The 20,988-nt window shown below is 37.7% G+C and overlaps 1 protein-coding gene and 1 long non-coding RNA gene across 3 annotated transcripts in view; one reads left to right on the plus strand and one right to left on the minus strand.

The window, feature by feature from the left end:
• Window positions 1-20,988, minus strand: part of DLG2 (discs large MAGUK scaffold protein 2) — a 1,965,529-nt gene that overhangs the window by 1,697,533 nt on the left and 247,008 nt on the right. Inside the window, exons 1-3 of one of the 2 annotated variants that reach the window (XM_037042852.1) lie at window positions 17,473-17,478; window positions 9,769-9,773; window positions 5,411-5,556 (exon numbers count right to left, since the gene is read on the minus strand). Coding sequence is in view for 1 of the 2 variants with exons in the window: in XM_037042840.1 (XP_036898735.1) it covers window positions 5,411-5,556 (146 nt within the window). In the remaining variant the exon portion in view is untranslated. Of the gene's footprint in view, window positions 1-5,410; window positions 5,557-9,768; window positions 9,774-17,472; window positions 17,479-20,988 lie in introns of those variants that run through there. The other variant, XM_037042840.1, reaches the window with a different exon arrangement.
• The window catches only part of LOC118984731 (uncharacterized), a 293,126-nt gene that overhangs the window by 118,914 nt on the left and 153,224 nt on the right, over window positions 1-20,988 (plus strand). The window lies entirely within an intron of this gene.

The following is a 20,988-nucleotide window of genomic DNA, read 5'->3' on the forward strand; positions in this document are numbered from 1 at the left end:
ACTCTGTGTGTTTGAGGAGCAGTAAGGAGGCTAGGGAAGCTGGACAGGAGTGAGTGAGGAGTGGGAGGAATTGGATCAGAGATAACTGGGGTCACACCAGGTAGGGCTCTATAAGCCATGGTAAGCAGCTTGGCTTTTACTCTGAGTGGGAAGACACTGGGAGGTTTTGACAAAGGAGTGATGTGCTATATTTTATGTTCTACCAAAAATGTTCAAGACGTTACCTCTGTGAAGGTTTCTAGATTGCATATACACTGTTTGAAAATAGGGCAATAGAAATCCAATCACTTGAAATTATATTAAATATGATGTAGCATCATAGTATATGCTATAAAAATCCAATCTCATTTTTCATCATTCCTGGCTTATTTTACAGCAAAAACAAAGTATATAGAAATACTACCACACAGTAAAAAAAAAAAAATTAAAGAACTACTGAGTTGGATTGAACAGGAAGGTGTGCATCATTTTTCAATATATCTTTTAGAAACAAACTTTTCACATGGAACTTTTTACAAGGTACAAACTTCTAGTTATAAGATAAATAAATACTGGATATGTGATGTACATGGTGAGTATAGTTAGCACTGCTTTATGGTATGTATGGAAGTTATTAAGAGAGTAAATCCCAAAAGTTTTTAGCACAAGGGAAAAATGTTTCTTCCTTTCGTACTTTTTGTAGCTATATGAAATGATGGATGTGACTGTGGTGATAATCATTTCACAACATATCTAAGTGGAGTCATCACGCTGTGTACCTTCAACTTACACAGTGCTGTATGTCAATTGGATCTCAATAAAATGGCAGGGGGTAGATTTTTGAGACTTGTGCTTTACTTTATTTTTTCCTGTTTTCTTAGAATCTGCTTTAGGGATTTCTATCTACTATCCACTTTATCTCAAAGCAAATTTTCCTGTAGCAAGCCAGAAATTAAAATTCAGGTTTAGGATATCTGCTACATTAAAGTAGCAAAACTTTCTGTATCTGTTGCCAAAGGATAGAGTGAGTTATTAACAATGGGTTTTTCTTGGAGACCCTTTTTACCCTAATCATTCTACATCTGAGTTGCTGCACTAGAGACCTCTAGAACTTCCAAGGAATATAAGAACAGAAAACACAGATACCTATTTTTGGTTTTAAATTTAAAAGCTATAGTTCTGGTATAAGAATGGAAAGATTTACAAGAATATGCAAGTTAAATGGAACATGTTTCTCCCCAATTACATGATACACTCCATCACTCTCTGACGAAAATCTCACATTAAATAATAAGAACAATGTGTAGACAAAAAGGAAATTTTTATGAGAGTCACTTCAATTTGCAATCCTTCTCCCAACCCTAACCCTTTAAAGAAGTTCCCTAACACCAATAGAGCACAAAGGAATAAAGTAGAAATAATCATAAAGAAATACTGAGATAGAAGATCCTGAGCAGTCTCACAAAATCCCACTGTATCCCAAAAAGAGTATAAAGGAGCCAAATGCTCATTTCGCTACTAGCTTTTACCCGTCTGGACAGGAGACATACCGAAGAACACTTTTTAGGAAGCTTTGTGGTTGGAACGGGAGGAAGAACAGATGGTGGAGCAGACCTTGCAGCTAGAGACCAGGCAGAAATGCATGCACCTCAGCTGCAGATCCCAACGTAAGAGCAATGACTCCTGGAGATTAGAAAGGAAATGCCCCAATAGTGGAAGCATAGTGGAAGCTCATTGACAACCACGATGCTTCTCTGTATGTCCCCCCCACCAACCTCATTCAACCCATTAATAGCCACTGAGGCACTGTCCTCAACACAGTGATGGACCATATTACACAATGTATCTGTTTGCAGTGAGATGCTGTGTAGGATATAGGTAATCGGGGAAATTCCTTCTGAGAAACAAAACAATGGTTTAGGGAAAAAAGAGGAAATGATTAAGAGTAGAGAAAAATGCTTCGAGAAAACTGAAAAGTGACAAAAATTATGCTTTTGCCTCTTGAAAGCTTCAAACTTTAATACTAAGATCTTATTGATTTACAAAAAGATAAAGTTAAAATTTCTACACAGTGTGATAGTTCTTTGGAAGCCCCTGTGCCAGGCATCTAGACACTCAGTGTATCAGGGTGCCTTTTCTTGTGCGGCCTTCTACTGGGGGTGACAGACACTTCCTTGGCATTAAAATATCACTGAAATCTTGCAGCCAGAAGCCATTTGATACCTACATGTCCTGAAAATACCAAATCCAATGGTTATTTGCCCTGAACTTTTCATTCTTATGCTACCATGATTTGTCTTTACATTGACAATACACTTCAAGAAATTGAACTGACTCTTCTAACAAGAACAACAAAAATAGAGAACTCCACGTCAAAACCTGAACCCATAAAGTCATTATTTCAACCATTAATCTTAACTTTTGCCTCATACAAATAAAGTACAGTTGTAATAGATACTTCCTTTTGTGTTTTCCAGCATTATCAAAGATTTTTTAAAAGCTATGAATGTCTTAATAAAATTTTTTAAATAAATGTATTAGCATAATATAACCCATTAGAAACTAACATCTCAGTGGTGCATCCATTGCCTTAAGTGTTTTTGACACTTAAGTGTCAAAACATTAGCTTTAGAAACTTCTGTTTCTAGAGCTAATGTACCAGTCACATAAGAATATCATTTGTTATTGCTTCAGAGGATAAATCCATACATCCTTTGCCAGCTTTGACCATCTGAGGCACACCAGTTTCTTTTACATTTAAGTTGGCATCCTGGGGAGACACAGCCAAGAGACTAGAAAAACAGAGACAGAAGGGGATAGGCAAGGAGCCCAGAGGCCAGAATGAAGCTGGAAACCCAAGGATGCTTACAGGGACTTCTTTCTCTTTCAACATATATTTCTTGAACCTACTATGTGATGAACACTTTGGTGGGTACAGAGGAATCAGAGATAAGGAAGATTTATGATTGCTGCTCTTAAAGAGCTTACATGGCCTTCCGAGCTGCTTTAAATAAACTTAGTTTGTTCAAAAGAAGGGATGCAAGGTGAGAATTAAAAAAACTTACAAGCATTTGCACTACATCGTTTGAATCTACCCAGGCTGTTGTTCCTTATTCTAAGCTTTTCTAATTATGAACTTCATTTTGGCTCCATTTCTCAATACTGTTCTTCACATAGACCATTTTAGCAACAACTTAATTTGGACTCAGTTTTCAAACTTTGACAGTGGAAAGCCAACCCCTGCAGGACAAGATCCTCCATCATCCTGGCTCAGTATACTAAGACCCAAATAAAAGATACTTTTCTCCTGGGCCCACTATCATCTTCAACAAAGACCAGCTAGACCTGACTCTTTGCCTCATATAGCCCACTAAGGAAGAGCAAGCAGACTATCTTCAGCAGAATATAATTGGCGTTAGTGTACATTCATGTTCTGATGTTTTGGACATAACCAGCCAATGTTCAAATCACCATAGGCTAAGGTTCTCCTAAACAAGAGATTTTAAGATGCATAATACAGAGTTTTTTTAAACGTTAACATCACATGTAGGAAAACCCACATTACATTAACTCTCTTTCGCCTAGGCTGATTCTTTTTTTTTCTTTTTTTTAAATTTATTGAATTATTTTTCAAGTGCAGTTTTCTGTCTATTACTCCCATCCAATCCTGCCCCCCCATGCTCCCCGCTCCCTCCCATTTCCACCCTTCTTAGTTGTTGTCCATGTATCCTTTATATTTGTTCGTCTAAATCCCTCCCCTATTTCCCCTGAAAACATTGAAAAATAAATGGCTAGAACCCTGTGTGGATTTTTTAAATCATTCATCCTTATATTGCTGGCATCTGTTCATAAGCCAATTAAATTTCCTGGCAAGACATATGAGCAGCAACACCTATTGCTGGGATGGATATGAGGTCAAACTGCACCACATGCATTGTCAGTGGAAATGTGAGAGGTGAAATCGGTCTGGCAACACTTATTCAAATTAAGTATGCATACCCTTGTAGCCAATAATGCCACCCTGAGAATCTATCCTATAGAATAAAAGTGTCAGTAAATTAGGATGTGCATGCAATTAGCAGATTGCAGCATTAATCATAATGGCAGAAAACTGGATCCAGTAAATTCCTATCTAGAGAGGAATAAATAAATTATGATATACCCACACTATAATATTACACCTCCATCAGAAGAAAAAATCAAAGGTCTACCAGACAACTTGAAGAAATCTTTATATAATAGGAACATTTTTTGAGAAACAATTACCTTTCACAATTCTGTGTGCATGTATATGTATGCATACTCCAATATGTAGATATATATATATCCCCTGTACATGAGAAACGTGTATATACATATACATATTTTCATGTCTATACATGAAAACACATTATATGAATTATATGAGTGCAGAAGAATTAAACACATTAAGTTGTTGAGATGAGTTACCTCGAATGTGAGGAAGGTAGAGCTAATGCAGCATAAGCAAAAGGTGAGTAAAAGAGGAGATATGCAAAAATGGAAGAAGAGTTAAAAACAATAGAACTATCTTGAAAATAAAAAGTATATATTTCATTATTTATGTAAGATAAGATATATGTGTGGGACTATGCATGAAGAAATTGCCTAAAAATACTTTTTAAAAATTCTGAAATGTCCTGAATTAAATTACAGCAGGTCATATGGGATCAAGAAACAAAGGAAGTCCAGCAGTTAACAGTCATAGGCCAAAACCAGCAAAAGACTGCTCACATTCCTGAATGTATGTTGCAGTGTCGAATCAACACCCAGATAGCCACCTAGGAAAATCAGCCAACCACTGGACATCAGCACATTTTGCTTATATCTGCACATTCTGAGTTACTGCCCACAACCCATCCAGATGAATCAAACACATTTTTCTTATGAATTATTTGCTTATCCCACAACTTTTCACACTTCACATTTCCCTGCCAACCCCCTTGTTTATAGCCAATATAAATTCTTTCAAAAGGACTTCTACCTCTCTTCCCCAAACTCACTGTATGAAAGAGCTCCATTAACCCCCATGGCGGTGAGCATGTTTGTCTTCTCCATCCAGCTCTTCTGGCTCAAACCACATGCCTCAGGGCCTGGCCATTTTCTGGCCAGCATGTGTCTCAATAAACCCTTTTATTCAGAATAACACTAACCTTAAGCTATAACTACATTTCTATAATTACTATTGCCATTTGTTGATAATGTGTACTATTCTTTACTGGCATATATCATACTATTAATCATATTTCACTGTGTATAATGTGCACTTTTTGCACAAACTTTTGAAGGAAAAATGAGGATATGCATTATATATGGGTATAATAATCCTGTGTATAATGTGCACAGAATGTGGATACACATTACACACAGCAAAATATGGTATTTAGTTCTTTCAGAAGCCTCAGTGATATACCTCTGTAGACTTTTGGAGGTTATCATAGCATGAAGCAAGAAGAGATGTCTTCTCCCACTTCTGGACAACTTGATTGGCTTCTTCTATCTTCTGCTCACAACTTTTTTGAGAATTCAGCAATGTCACCTCATAAAATTCTTGAATATCTGTGAAGAAAATGTAAGGGAAGAATCAAGATGTCATGTAGCACCTCATAAATAGCTTGTGCAGGCATGTGTACATGGAAACTTCTGACAATTAAAATGAGTATGTAAATATGTATCCCAAAGAAAAATAATAAAAATAGAGGAAATCCTGAAAATCGCATTTCTGTCTGCATGAGAAGTCTTATAGCAGCTTTATCCATAGCTGCACAAAGTGGAAATAACCAAGAGGGCTTTCAGTTGTTGAGTGGATAAACAAAATAGTAAATCTATAACACTGACTACTATTGAGTAATAAGAAGGAATGAGCTATCAAGCCATGCAAAATATGAATGAGTCTTAAATGTGTATTGCTAAGTTAAAAGGCTACATTTCTCATTGTACAATTCCATTTTTATAATAGTTTTGAAAAAACAAAACTACAGACAGTACAATAATCAGTGATTGCTAGAGGTTGTGGGTCAGGGGAGGAAGATTGACCAGGAAAAGCACAGGGTGATGAAAATAATCTGTAATTATACTTAGTGGTGAACACCTCACATGAAGTATTTGTTAAAACCTATAGAACTTTATAGCACAAAGAGGAAACCTTAATGTCGGCTATTTTTTTAAGTATTTAGGAGGCCAGGGAATTCTAGGGCAGATGAAATGAAGAATGCAACAAAAGAATCTAATTATATTACAAATGTAGAATGCTAGTTAGTGTGTAGTTTCTTTCTTTTTTTTTTTTTTTTTTTTGGTTTTACAGACTCTACTCATTTTCAGGCCAGTAGGAGCTTTTTCTCCTACTGCCTTCAGTGACATATGAGATGCAATAGGGCACAGGTGGCAAACACAAGGCCCAGGGGCCAAATCCAGCTCTCCACCGTGTTTTATCTGGCCCAGCACCTTGTTTCTACCCAGCCGCAGTGCCAAGCTCCTTGCCCCTAGTTAAGGAGTTTACATTTACACAGTCCTAAAATTACATTTGGCCCTTTGAAGGCAACTGCAAGGCTGATGTGGCCCCTGGCAAAAATGAGTTTGCTGCCCCTGCAATAGGGGAAACAGTGTGGGATACAGTGGAACACTCTGTACTATTTTTGCAACCTTTCTATAAGCATTAAAACTACTCTAAAATAAGTAGGTTATTTTTAATTGTCTTTTTAAAAAGACATTGCACAATCACTGCTACAAACCTGCCCAAATAACCCCCAAAATGAATGCTTTCATAAATCTATCTTCAGGTTTACGATGTAAATGGATTAAAAATATATGAAATGTGATTTTGAGGACATCTGCTTCTGACACTATGGCTAAGTGCCCTGAAGATTAATGAGGCACTGGATTGGACAGGATGCATGCTTTGAAGCATTACTGATGCTGCAGCAGATGGTGTAAGTCTCCAAGACAAATCTTTCTCACACACACATACACACACACACACACACACACAGCTGAGATCAGAATAGCTAGGAAATTGAAGTAACAGTAGTGTGAACAGACAATAGGGATGGGATTGTTCTGAGGGCAGGTACCAATGGCAGAACTGCTATCAGCATAACGGACCTGATACCAAACAGTAAGTAGAAGTAAGGAAGCAAGCCCTTGAACTTTCTCATTGAGTGGAGATCCCCGAGGGATGCTGAAGTAATTCTGTGTCAGTGGCTCCCCACTGGCTACTGGCAGCAGCAAAAGAAAATATTTTCTAAAGTAAATCTTAAGGCTGAAGGACGCTCATAGATGAGGATTGAGGAATGAGCTCACAATCAAAGATCATCAACCAAAAAAATAAGGCATCTTTATGTGGGTGAAATTCAGCAGGAACAACAACTTTAGGTTAGGCGACCAGTTACTGTTACATTTTGAATTTTCTGACATAGAATATAGAACTATGTAAAATGTTAAAGAAGCGATGGCCACAATCACAAAGATAAGCAAAAACAAGAATCTAGTAAGAATAAAGAAGCAGAATGGGGGAAAGAAATGTAACTTCTAAAAACTAAGCAATATAATTCTCAAAAGTAGACAAATTTCAAGATTTCTTTACATCATTTTTAAGGATGTAAATACTGTTTGCTAAGCAACATTTGCAAGTCACCAAATTTTGAAATATTAGATATATAAATTATCCAGGAATAGAAGCATATTTATCATACTTGTTTTAAGGATGCATACTAAGTTATATTTCAAAACATAATGAATAGCAGTGACTTGATCACATTTAGAAAAATGCTCTTGGACAGTATTTTGCTATTAAATTTGAAAATATTCATTAACTTACAAGCCCAAATCTGATGAAGTGCTCAGTCTATTCAACTCCTTTGTCTACTTATTATCCCTGCCTAAGCAACTTCTAGAGAGGAAGAAGGTAATCTTAATTAAGTCAAACATTCCTTCAATTTGAAGACAATTCTCTGACCAATATTAAAGTTTACTTCTGGTTAGCCAGCAATATTCTTTTCTTTTTCTTTTTTATGGTTCAAGTACAGTTGTCTCCATGTTCCTCCCAACACTTACCCACCACAGCCATCCCCGCCTCCCACCCTCAGTCCTGTCTGCCTTTGGCTCTGGCTGTGTGTCCTTCTTACATGTTTCTTGACAACCCTTCCCTCTTTTCCCCCCATTTTACCTTCCTACCTCCTCTCTGGTTACTGTCAGCTTGTTCTTAATTTCAATGTTTCTGGTTATATTTTGCTTGCTTGTTTGAGATGCTTGGAAAGCAATGAGCAGATACAAGACAGGCATTCACTTACAGGTGAGACCTAATCCACATTATTTTAGAACGCCTGACATATATCTGTTCATTGCTTTCCAAGCATCTCCGTTTGATGCCCTCTCACATCTCCACCACCACAAAATCACCACTTTCTGTCAATTCCCACTACCAGGGCTCTGGCCCTCACCGTCTCTTGTGCACCCTCTCCCCCATGCCCAGATGCCCTTGGGACACATAGAAACCCTACTTTTCCTTCAGTGCCCAGTCTCAGCACTGTCTTCCTAGAAAGAATATTTGGAGTCACAGATCTAAGTATGAAATGCCATCAGCACAGAATTATTCTTACTAACACTCAGTTCAGTTGAGTAGGACATGTGTGAGAGTAGGAACACCCACACAGCTACCATTAAAAAGGAAAAAATGCTCGTGTGGGGGGTTATGGGGGGAGATGGGCGATGCTGCTTCTTTCCTCCTAGTCCCACAAAGTATCGCTCAGATCTATTTAAGAGTTACTTCTATTCTACTTCATATGAGAAGTTGTTGTTCAACTACCTATCCTCCATTCAACATTTCAATTCAATAAGTAATATCAAAGTGCCAATCAAAGCCCTTAAAAATGAGTAAATTGTCCTAGCTTTCCATGCATTCTCTACTATCTAGCATCATTTTTTATATTTAGTTAGCACAATGAATGCTTGCTAATTTTAGCTTACTTCTATTCTCTTTTGAACGCTCGAAGAGAAGGAAAATCATTAGCAAAGTCAAATCTCTTCACACTCAGCCCACATGGCATTTGGACTATGTTTTTATGTGTACTTGCTTTGCACACACTGCTAGCACTTTTTATTTTGCCCCCTCCTCCCTCACATGAAAAAGTTTGGCTGCCTCTGATTATATATTCAAAACAAACTCTTTAAATTCTTAGACATACCCATTTTGACCTCACAATTGTTTTTCTAAATACTTTATAAATTATTGTCAAATTTACAGATGAGTGCTTCTCAGACTCCAATGTAGATGTAACTCTAAATCATCTGGGGACCTTGTTAAGATGCAAATTATAATTAAGGACAGGAGTTGGACCTGAGTCTCCACATTTCTAACAAGCTCTCAGGTGATGTCAACGGCTTCCGATCCACCAGCAACACTGGACCTAAGAAATAACGCCTCTGAAGGTAGAACCTAAGGCTTTATATTCCCATTTCAAACATCCTCTGCTGAGTTATTACAGTCCTCTTCATCTTCAGAGTAAGGGGTGGGGTGAAAAAATCCCAGTAAGAGAAGCAAATTGGCAAGAGATGTCTTCCCATTGACTGAAAAATAATAATAACTACAATGTTATTGGCTAAACTGATTCAGATTCAGTTAGCTGGGAACTCAATTAAAAGGAGCTATATTTCACTATTTGCCTTAGGACACATTAAAACAGGAAAAAAATCAGCTTCTCAGTGATGTCTGAGACAGTCTCTATTCAGTCCAATCTCTCTCTCTTGTTTTAATCTACATTGTAAAGATGAGACCTGGCCTTCATAGTGATGATTCTGACACGCCTGAGTCTTCAAATGTCGCACAGCACGATAAAGGGAACCCATAATAAGTAGGAGTGTCTCTTTAAGCACAACCATGAAAACTCATATACTCAAAATACTTCATCTGCTTCCAAGCAGGGACAACCTGACACGCCGTGCTTATTTCCATGTGGTGCTACTTCCCCAGAAGACCCTTGGAGTTCCTCCGAGAGATATGCCCTTCAGCATCTGAGAAATTTTTCTGATATCCTCAGAAGTGATGAATCATTTTTCATTTGATTGAGATTTGATTTTTTTAAATGGCCAGAATTCATCAAACAAATTGTGAATATGGTGAGTGACAAAAATGGCATCCTTTTATATGACTTGAATTAAATTTTTAAAATGTGACTCAAGTCATAAAATGCTTTTCTTGTATGACTCACAAATTGACCTGCAATTATCTACTTAAGAACAATAAAACAAAAAAGTAACCAGAGTGCAGAATGCTTGACATATTTGTACACATTCGTATCCATTACCTCACAGGCTGTAATAGAAGTGACTGTGGAAAGGCCCCTCTCACTTCCTCCCATGCCAGCCTTCATGTTGCTGGGAATAGTATGATGAAGAGTCACCTCTCCCCACTGCAGATCAGAAACCTCTTGGGAGCCTACTGTTGTTAGCTCCCGTGTGTGTGGTGGGGGTTGGGGCAGGGGCCACCATTGTGGCTAAAACTCACCAAAGCTGTTTAACCCCAAGAATTCACTGAAATCAACTGAGAATTTTTGTCTTACAGCCTCAATAAAGAAATGGTAATCTTTGTCAGTGAACCTTCTTGTAAAACATATGCCGTATGTTTCTTCTAGCATCCCTTGTTCTCTGTAAAGTTTCCCATACCACATACCTAATTATGAATTCACCTGAACAGCATAACACGGTTTTCTTGAAATATTTAAAGCTGTTACACAGTACAGTTTTTGCATTTTTTTTTTTGGCATTCCATTAGCCTTTCCTGAACACCTGTTTCTGTTTGGTGAGCCAGACAAATGCTCATATCCAATTTCCTTACACTGCATCCAAATCCCATTCTTTATCTTCTGCAAAGCAAAAACAAAAATCATTGCCCTGGTCATTTGAGTCCAAGACTACCAAACACAGAAACAGAACCCCCACTAAAAACTTTACCAGTGTAGTGAGTATCCTAATCTTAGACTTCCAGCCAGACCAGTTTTTTTGTTGTTTCTTCACTTTATTTTTTTTGTTTTTTTTAAATATTTGTATTGATTATGCTATTACAGTTGTCCCATTTTCCCCTCTTCACTCCTCTCCACCCACCCTGCACACCCCCTCCCATCCACATTCCCCCTGTTTACTTCATGTCCATGTGTCATACATATAAGTTCTTTGGCTTCTACATTTCCCATACTATTCTTACCCTCTCCCTGTCTATTTTCTAGCCACCATCTATGCTACTTATTCTCTGTACCTTTTCCCCCTCTCTCCCCCGCCACTCCCCCACTGATAACCCTCCATGTGATCTCCATTTCTCTGATTCTGTTCCTGTTCTAGTTGTTTGCTTTGTTTGTTTATTTGTTTGTTTTAGGTTCAGTTAATAGCTATGAGATTGTTGTCTTTTTACTGTTCATATTTTGACCTTCTTTTTCTTGGATAAGTCCCTTGAACATTTCATATAATAAGGGCTTAGTGATGATGAACTCCTTTAACTTGACCTTATCTGAGAAGTACTTTATTTGCCCGTCCATTCTAAATGAAAGCTTTGCTGGATAGAGCAATCTTAGATGTAGGTCCTTACCTTTCATGACTTGGAATATTTCTTTCCAGCCCCTTATTGCCTATAAGGTCTCTTTTGAGAAATCAGCTGACAGTCTGATGGGCACTCCTTTGTAGGTGACTGTCTCCTTATCTCTTGCTGCTTCTATGATTCTCTCCTTATCTTTAATCTTGGCTAATGTAATTATGATGTGCCTTGGTGTGTTCTTCCTTGGGTCCAACTTCTTTGGGACTCTCTGAGCTTTGTGGAATTCCTAGAAGTCTATTTCCTTTACCAGACTGGGGAAGTTCTTCTTTATTATTTGTTCAAATAACTTTTCCACTTATTGCTCTTCCTCTTCTCCTTATAGTGCTCCTATAATTCGGATGTTAGAATGTTTAAAGATGTCCTGGAGGTTCCTAAGCCTCTCCTCATTTTTTAAAATTCTTGTTTCTTCATTCTTTTCTGATAGGACGTTTCTTTCTTCCTTCTGGTCCACCCTGTTGATTTGAATCCCAGTTTCCTTCCCATCACTATTGGTTCCCTGTACATTTTCCTTTATTTCACATAATGTAGCCTTCATTTTTTTTCATTTAATTTGTGACCAAATTTAACCAATTCTGTGAGAATCCTGATTACCAGTGTTTTGAACTGTGCATCTGATAGGTTGGCTACCTCTTTGTTGCTTAGTTGTATTTTTTCTGGAGCTTTGATCTGTTTTTTTGAAGAAGCCTACGTATAGGCTTCTCCTATGCTTAGATAAAGCACAAAGAGGAAGAAGGGAGGGAGGAAAAAAGAAAAGAAGGCAGGGAAGGAGGATGGAGGAGAAGAAAAGGAGGAAGTAGAGGATGCAGAAAGGAAAGGAGAGGGGAAGGTGAAAAGAGATGAGGGAGAAAATCTTGGTTTCAAAACACTTTCCTCTAGTAGAAGGAACCAGAGCTTTTTGGAAGAAGACTCATTCCAGGGCTAGAGCATGAAAATGATAAGATGAACCTGGGCCATTCTGCTACACCAGAAATTAAGAAGTACTGAAAAATTGTAGGCCCACATCAGAAATACATAAAAGCCATCTTGAAGGGCCTCCTACTGACCAACTCGAGATCAATTTGAGCATTAAAATAAATTAATAATAGTAATAAGTTATCAGCTAGTGAATAAAATAAGATTCCAGGAGTCTGTCCTGACATAAATAAATGAGTGATTACATGGAGGAAAAAAGAAAGCTCTTCCTTACAGCAGAACTCCAGCTATGGTATTTTGCCATGTATAATACATACCCACATTTTTGGCCTAAACTTTCAGGAAAAAAACTCATTTTAATTTTTTAACTCAATTATTCATTTACATTTAGATATTTATTTTTGTATTATAAAGGAATTTAAGCATTTACTTTTGAACATATTATAGTACAAGGAATTTTATGTAGCAAATAATTACAAAACACAAGAGGAAATACAAAGTACAAGAAATTTTATGTTCCGGAAACAAATTTATGTTGTTTATGCATCATAGAAGGCCAAAAACTCTTTGTCGCTGTCAATATCAGAAGTATCATCTTCTTCAATTTCTATATCACCAGTGTTTTCTGAAGAGTCACTCTCCTCATTCGGGAAATTTCATTATCCTCCGTTCCATCCATAGCATTGCTGAAGCCACATATTTTAAATGATTTTACAAACACTTTCTTCTTGACACCGTTCCACAATTTTAGGATCCAACTACCAACCTGGGCAGTGGATGCTTTCTTGATCCTGCCTGTAGGGGTTAAATCATTACCAGCTGACTACATTCACTCTTTCTTCATTAGAGCCTTAACGGGCTTGTTTACTGACACATCAAGAGGTTGCAGTTGGCTGGTTGGCCCACCAGGTATCACAGTAAGTTGGGTTTTCAAGTCTGCTGTGGTTGCTTTTGCACTTTGTGTAACATGGGCTGTGAAGTGATCAAAAACAAGCAAAGCTGGTGTTTCAGGTAACCCTCCAGGCCTTCCTGACCAGACTTTGTTAAACCAGGTTTTCACAGCTTCTTCATTCATCCATCCTTTTTCATGCATGTGGACAATAACTCCACTTGGAATCTTTTCTTTCAGAAACATTTTCCTTTTAAGGTTGATCATGGGTGGTAGCTTTGTCCCATCTGCACAACCGGCTTGAATAACAGTGAAATGTGTTTTCTCCTGACGACTCGTTTTAACAACCACAGTCTTTGCTCCTTTGATGTCCTCAGTTCTGTCGGATGGCACATCAGATGTGAGTGGGACCTCACCATACTGGTGATTTGGGACAGCTCAAAGTTGTAAGTCCTTCAAAGATTTATAACATAAGAATGAAACTCCAGAACTTGATCTCATAGGCTACTGGAAGTTTGTGGGCAAGTTTTGTTCGTGTCCTCACACTCAAACCTTCTCTCTTCATAAAGTTAAAGCACCAGGTGGTTGTCCCTGAGAAATTATCAGTTTTTTTCTCATGCAGTCCTTTTGCCTTCTTGTATCATCTTGGTGGAAACAGAGACCCCAGGCTGACCCTGCTGCAGAATCCAGGTCTTCACTTCCTGTTCCACCTCCGGCCACTTTGGAGGTTCCCCTCGCACTGCCTTCTTCTGTCCTGGCATCTGAGGAAGCTTTCTTCCTGTCTCCCCAATCTGATGGCACTCTCTGTGAGAGGAGGCCCAAAGTGTCTCTCAGCAGCTCTGTTGCCATGCTTTTTAGCATATTTAATAACTTCTCGCTTAAAACTTACGGTGTACAAAAACCATCTTGAGATTTTCTGAGGGATTTTCCAATAACTTCTCCCACCTAAAGTGTGAAGAGAAGTGTCACACTGCTCACCCTGTGGTAATGAAGTCAGCATCACCTATCTTACCAAGTGGAAGACAGTTGGCATCATCTGTCTTACTCTGTGGATAATAATACCTCACTCTTCCTTTCATTTCATTGAATCACTGGCTGAAACTGCTTTCATTGCAAGTTCATCATAAGTTCAACATAACCAGTTATCATATTCCAGGTTATTATTTTGCATATGGATACTGCTACTCCTTTCTAGGGTTATACTCTTAACATATAAGCATAAATAAAAGAAATAAAAATATTTTTATGGATATGAAATTAGTACTACCAATGTATAATGCACATTCTTATTTTTCCTTCAAAAACTGGGCAAAAAGTGAGCATTGTACATGGCAAAATATGGTAATAAATGTAGAAGGAATGATGGAATTAGAAAATCAACAATGGACACTGCAACCAGCAGGTAAAAATTTGACAAGAAACACAATGTTACATAGTTTCACAGTATCTCCCTATAAATTAAAACAAATTTTCAGTAGCAGCCTCCTGTAACAATGCAGCAAAATTAACACAGCATCATTTCTGTGATATTCCCTCCAAAAGTGCATAAACTGAATCTAATTATGAGGAAACATCAGACAAAACCAAATTACAGGACAGTCTTCCAAATACTTGGCCTGCCATCTCCAAAACTGTCAATATCAAGAAAAGGCTGGTGAAGTATTACAGATTAAAGGGAACTAAATCAGCATGACATGCCCTGACTAGTGCCTCTGTGGGTTGTCCCACAAAGTGAAAGGTCACTGGTTTGATTCCCTGTTGGAGCACATGGCTTCATTGGAAGCCAGGTCGAGGTTGGGGGTGTGAGAGAGTCAGCCTATCAATGTTTCTCTCACAGATTGATGTTTCTCTCCCTCTCTTCCTCCATCCCCTTTCCCTGTCTCTAAAAATAAATAAATTAAACTTAAAAAGAGGCATGACAATTAAGTGTAATGTGTGATCCTGGATAGATCTTGGACTGGGGAAATATATCTATAAAAGATAATTTGGAGACAACTACTGAAACTGACCATGGACTATGCATTAGACAAGAGTATTGTATTAATATTAAATGTCTTGATTTTGATAACTGCACAGAAAGGGAGAAAATATTCTTGGTTTTAGCAAATATTGATTGAAATATTTAGTGATAAAGGGGCCTGATGTCCCCAACTCACTCTCAAATTGTTTGTTAATAATAAATACATGTATGTATGTATGTACATATGTATGAATATGTATACAAAGAGAAAGAAACACACACATATGTAGATAATGATAAATCAAATAGGGCAAGATATAAATGATTTGTAAGTCTGGGTAAACTAAATATATTGGAGTAGCTCCTTGTCCTATTGTAGCAACTTTTTCATAGGTTAGAAAATACATGAAACGTAGTTTTTAAAAATGGTAGGTAACATGGCTAGGAGATATTAGGGGTAATTATTAAATTGAGAAATATGCAGTAATATTGGTAAGAAATATCTAGAGGGAAAAAAATTCCAAGAAGAACAAGGAATGCAGTGCAGAATGTGGTGGGAGAGGTTGGTGAGCAGAGCACAAGTGAGGCCATAGAAGAACCTAGAAGTTGAAGCACAAGCTCTTGAGCCAGACACACAGACCCTGCCCTGGCTCTGGGCTTACTGAATGTGTGACTTTTATTTAACTTCTCAAAGCCTCCATTTCTTCACCTAAAAAATTTACATGTATAAGTACTTCAAACAGTTGAACAGTTACATAGAAATAATAAATGCTATTCCTATATTTTTGATTAATGCATCATCTTCTAACAATGGTGTGTACACAAGAGGGCTCATTAAAGGTTGGAAACTTGAACACAAAACATGCTTAACTAGGAGTCATTTCTTCCAGCACAGTAAAGAGCACAGACATTTGAAGCAATAAGTATTGGGTTCGCCAAAAAAGTCTGTATGGTTTTTCCACAAAATAAAAGACACATTTTTCATTTCCAGCAATAACTTTATTTATTTATTTATTTTAAATATTTTATTTATTTATTTTTAGAGGGGAAGGGAAGGAGAGAGGGAGAGAAACATCAATGTATGGTTGCCTCTGGTGTGTCCCCTGCTGGGAACTGGCCTGCAACCCAGGCATGTGCCCTGACTGGGAATCGAACCGCGATTGTGTGGTTCGCAGGCCCGTGCTCAATCCACCGAGCTACACCAGCCAGGGCTCATTTCCAGCAATAACTTTATTGATTTGGATATTTTGAGTATGTTGGCTATCTCTCACATGGTATAATGTTGATTGTTCTCAATTAATGTCTGAATTTGACTGCTATAGACTTCAACTGGTCTACCCAACCATGGAGCATGGGTCTCTTAGCAGAAATCTCCCACACAAAACTTCACAAACCACCTTTGACATGTTCAATCAGTCACAGCACCTTCTCAATACACTGCACAAAATTTTTTTATTTCAGTTGCATTTTCACTTTTCTAGAAATAATAAAGCATAATATGCATAAAAGGTGCATATTTTCTTCCACCTTCAGTATTTAAATGGCTACACAAAATTTACCAATTTTGATAAGTATTTTTAGAAGGTACACTGATAAGACAGCTGTCACAATACACAATACAATCTAACAAAATTGTTTCAAATGATGTTAAAGACAACTAAGCACTACTACAGCCATCTTCCAGAAAAAAACACGTGAACTTTTTGGCCAACCCAATAGAATTAATACTTGAGAAAGAGGCAGAAAGCTGTTATACACAAATTTTTTAAAGTGGCTAATTAAGACAGAAATTTTAATAGAAATACATTAAGATGTGCTGAAAGCAATACTGTATTTTCCCTCACAAAAAGGTTTTAAAAAATGCAACCTCCTAAAACAAATTTTAATTTAAAATGTTTCTCATGAATAAGTGCGCTACTTCAAGTTGTTCAAGAAGCAGGCACTAAATAAACTCAAGATACTGTTAATGTAAATCAGCTAGTTTTTATCAGCACTTACACTCCCAAACCACCACCAGGTGTCTTATTCTATATCTAGGAGATAATTAACCTTCAATTTCACATCAATCATCCAAGATACAGGAATCTTATAAATCCTTTTTTGTCTTACAAAGATTTGTCATATAAACTCCACAAAGCTTGGAAAGATAAGTAACTATAAGTAATCTTGTATGATCCTAGTTTTAAATTTTATATTTCCACATACCTCCTCACCTGCAAAAAATACATATTTTCTAGTGCGTGATTAGGTATTGATATTGCTCACTGAGGGAGGAAAAGGAGGAAAGAAAGTAGCATTTGTCATTTATCCCTCATATGTTAAACAGCTATACTTTGAAAACATCATTCATTTCACTTAGTCCTTACAGACATTATGAGGCATCTTGTTCATGCCTATTGTAGAGACAAAAAGACTGAGACTTGCTCAACATCACCAGGCTGTGCAGTGCCAGGGCTGGGACTGGAACCTGCATTTGACAAGAAAGCCTACACTTTTTTTTTTTTTTTTTTGCTACAACATGCTGTAGTAATATGCCTAATGGGATATTAGGGTTAACCGAATGGTACCAATGCTAAAAGAAGCATATCTCATTGTCAGTGCATGACTAGAATATTATTTAGGAAATTTTCCAGATCACCAGGTGGAAAGGAAATCAAGAAATGTGAGAAATTCTTTTGAAAACTTTCCAAGGCTTGTTACCAAGAACACTTTAATCTTAACTGCATAGTGCTTAGCAGAAACTATTTCATTTCTCTCTTTGTCAGCAAAAACTTAAAGAGAATGAAAGTAGGGCTCCAGGGACCATACCTTCAGAGGTGACAAATGCCAAAGGGAGGCAGCTGTGCTTCTGGGTGGCTGTAGCTACAAGCTGTCAGCATAGTTATGCTTGGGGACAATTAAATGTGATAGCAGTTACTACAAAGGACTTGACTGGCATCAATAGCTTCTCTGGGTTGCTTTGCTCACACCATGAACACAGGGTATTCAATCAATACCAGACAGCCAATAATGTTCTAACAATTTTTCTTATGGAATTAGAAGGTAGTTAATTGTCTTTAGCAGACAGTAAGATAAGTTTAAAAAAGATGATATATAGGTGTGAAATAAAAAAAAATTAGACTGAAGTGGAAATAAGAAAATAGAAGAAAAAGATGGCAACATAGGTAAGAAATAAACCTGGCTGTAAGGGAAACTTTACTCTCAGGCATGTAAATATAGATTTATTTGTATTCTATTTAACGGTGATTTTAAGCAATTTTATCATCAACCCAACTAACAAACTCAGATGAGGCCAAAACAGCATTCAGTCCACAGGAAGAAGTCATCCACAAAGACATGTATTAAGTACAAAAATAAAACTTTGTCTCTGAAATGCAAAAAGACGGTGTCCCTCTCATCTCCTCAAATCGGGCTGACAGATTCCTACTGAGACTTGACAAAGTAGTGTCTTTTGTTTGTTTTGACTTCATTCTTTACTTTTTTTCTTATTTTGGAACTACAGCCCTGAATCATAACACAAAACTGTATAGACCTTTATCCATAAATATCAAAAGCTTAGATTTTCTTTATGTGTAACATGAGGTAAAAGGTATTTCTTTGGCAGACTAAACATCTAATGTCAACTAGCACTTTAGGAAAGTGTCACATTCCACGGCTCCAGGACTGATTTAAATGGCAGTCTGCAATCCCTTCATTTGGAATTGGTCCAGGAAATGATGGGTGAGGGCAAACCTCAAAAAGAACACTGCTCTTCAGCATCAGTGAGCCAATTTCAACCAAAAGATCGATTTTAGATTGTAAAAATTATTGAAAATATGCTCCCATAAAATTTATGATAACATTTTATTATAATTATGGTATCATTTCCATTATGTATAATTACATGATTCTACATAAATGACTTAATTATAATTTATTATAGTGTATAAATTAGATTAATTAATATGTAAAGTTAATTACCATACACATATCATTATAGCACAGGTATAATCATTGCCATTATATTATATTAAGCTTTTGATTCACTGTGCTAAGTAATCTTAAAACATACTACTTAATCAAAACTGTGGACGAATATAGTCTAGAGCCATTACGTATGTCACTTGCCTTTCTTCCCAACTTCCCTCAATACAAAAGGGTTTGCATAAGAGGAAATTAGATGTCCAAATACCAAAGTACACATTAGAAACTATGCTACCCTATGTATTTAAGTTATTACTAGCTTACTTTTAAATACTGGCTAAATAAAGTGCACTGTCTTTTGATCTGAAGTGATACTGTAAGCTGGTGTATAGATGGCTGGGTCTCATGGTACAGGAACTACACAGCCCACTGCAATCCACAAGCGTGATAGGAAGGTCGGTTGTTCTCTCCTAGTCTATTTAATGTCATACAATGACCTTGAAACAGCTGGAAATCCACACCATAATCAAAGCAGAAGGCCATCCTCCCGATTCGCAGACAAGAAAAGCATCGTGCTAACAGTTCCATTCACAACCTTTGGGAAAGAGTAATGCTTGCTCCTGCCTTACTGAAAAATATATCTATGAGCTCCTCCTATTTTCCTATCCCTCTTCTCATTCCCATCTTCCTACCTTCCCCTTCCCTCCCCTCCTCTCCCTCCCGTCCCCTCCCTTTCCCTTCCCTTCCCTTCTGGACAATTCAGTCCCACAGCCATTAGGTAAAGTAGAGCAAGGTCTGTCCTGGTGGTGGGGAAAAAAGCTATGGCAGCCCAGAGCAGGACACCAGAGCTCAAGCAAGGTGAGGAGGGCACCATGTGTGAAGTAGCCCAGAGCAGGTATAGAGCCTGACAGAGTAAGGAAGGAATTCTTACAGAGAGCTAGCCTGATAGGAGCTGTTGAAAACAAAATAGGTCAAAGAGAACCAAACACGTTAGATATTCTTCAAGTCTGAGGCCAGAGGCTGACACCTATGAGGAAGGCACGCATGCTGTGGAAAGGGCCTGGGAGGGTGAGGAGGTCATCTTTGCAGAGGGGTGGCCTAGTGAGGGTGATGGGAGCCTGAATTTGGGGAGGTGGGTATCTGCGCTGGGGCAGTGGTGATGATGGAAGCTTGGTTACATCATGCAGGGAGACTGATCAAATAAGTAAATAAAATAAGGATAATGACAATCCATTAGAAAAGGCAGTCAAAACGTAGAAATGGAGAAAACCACAATGACCTCTATTGTACTGGACTGGATAGATCAAGAGATGTCAGTGTGAACTCATGGTTTTCATCAGACACAGATATTGATGTAGGTGTAAATGTGTACTGGTGTAAACACACACGAAAGGGAAAAGAGCAACTTTGCCATGAGGAAGCCTAGAACCCAAATCATCAGTAAATAGAACAAATATACCACATGCCACCTGATAAGATACAATGCAAAGAACACAGCCTTCACTTTTGTAATATTCCAGTCTTGAGAAGCAGCAAGTCCCAAAAAGATGAGTAAAGGTTGAGGAGCTGTCCCGGAAAGTGCAGGAAACTAAAAGCACATAACACTGAATGTGTGATTCTAAACTGGATTCTTTGCTATAAGGCACATTGTATTGGAACACTTGTTAATTTTCTGATCTGATAGCTGCATTGCAGTTATGTAGGAGAAGGTCCTCATTCCCCCTAAAAATGAGCACATATGTGTTA

This window comes from Sturnira hondurensis, unplaced genomic scaffold, assembly GCF_014824575.4.
Source record: "Sturnira hondurensis isolate 20B ecotype Veracruz unplaced genomic scaffold, ASM1482457v3 Scaffold0003801, whole genome shotgun sequence".
Taxonomy (NCBI): domain Eukaryota; kingdom Metazoa; phylum Chordata; class Mammalia; order Chiroptera; family Phyllostomidae; genus Sturnira; species Sturnira hondurensis.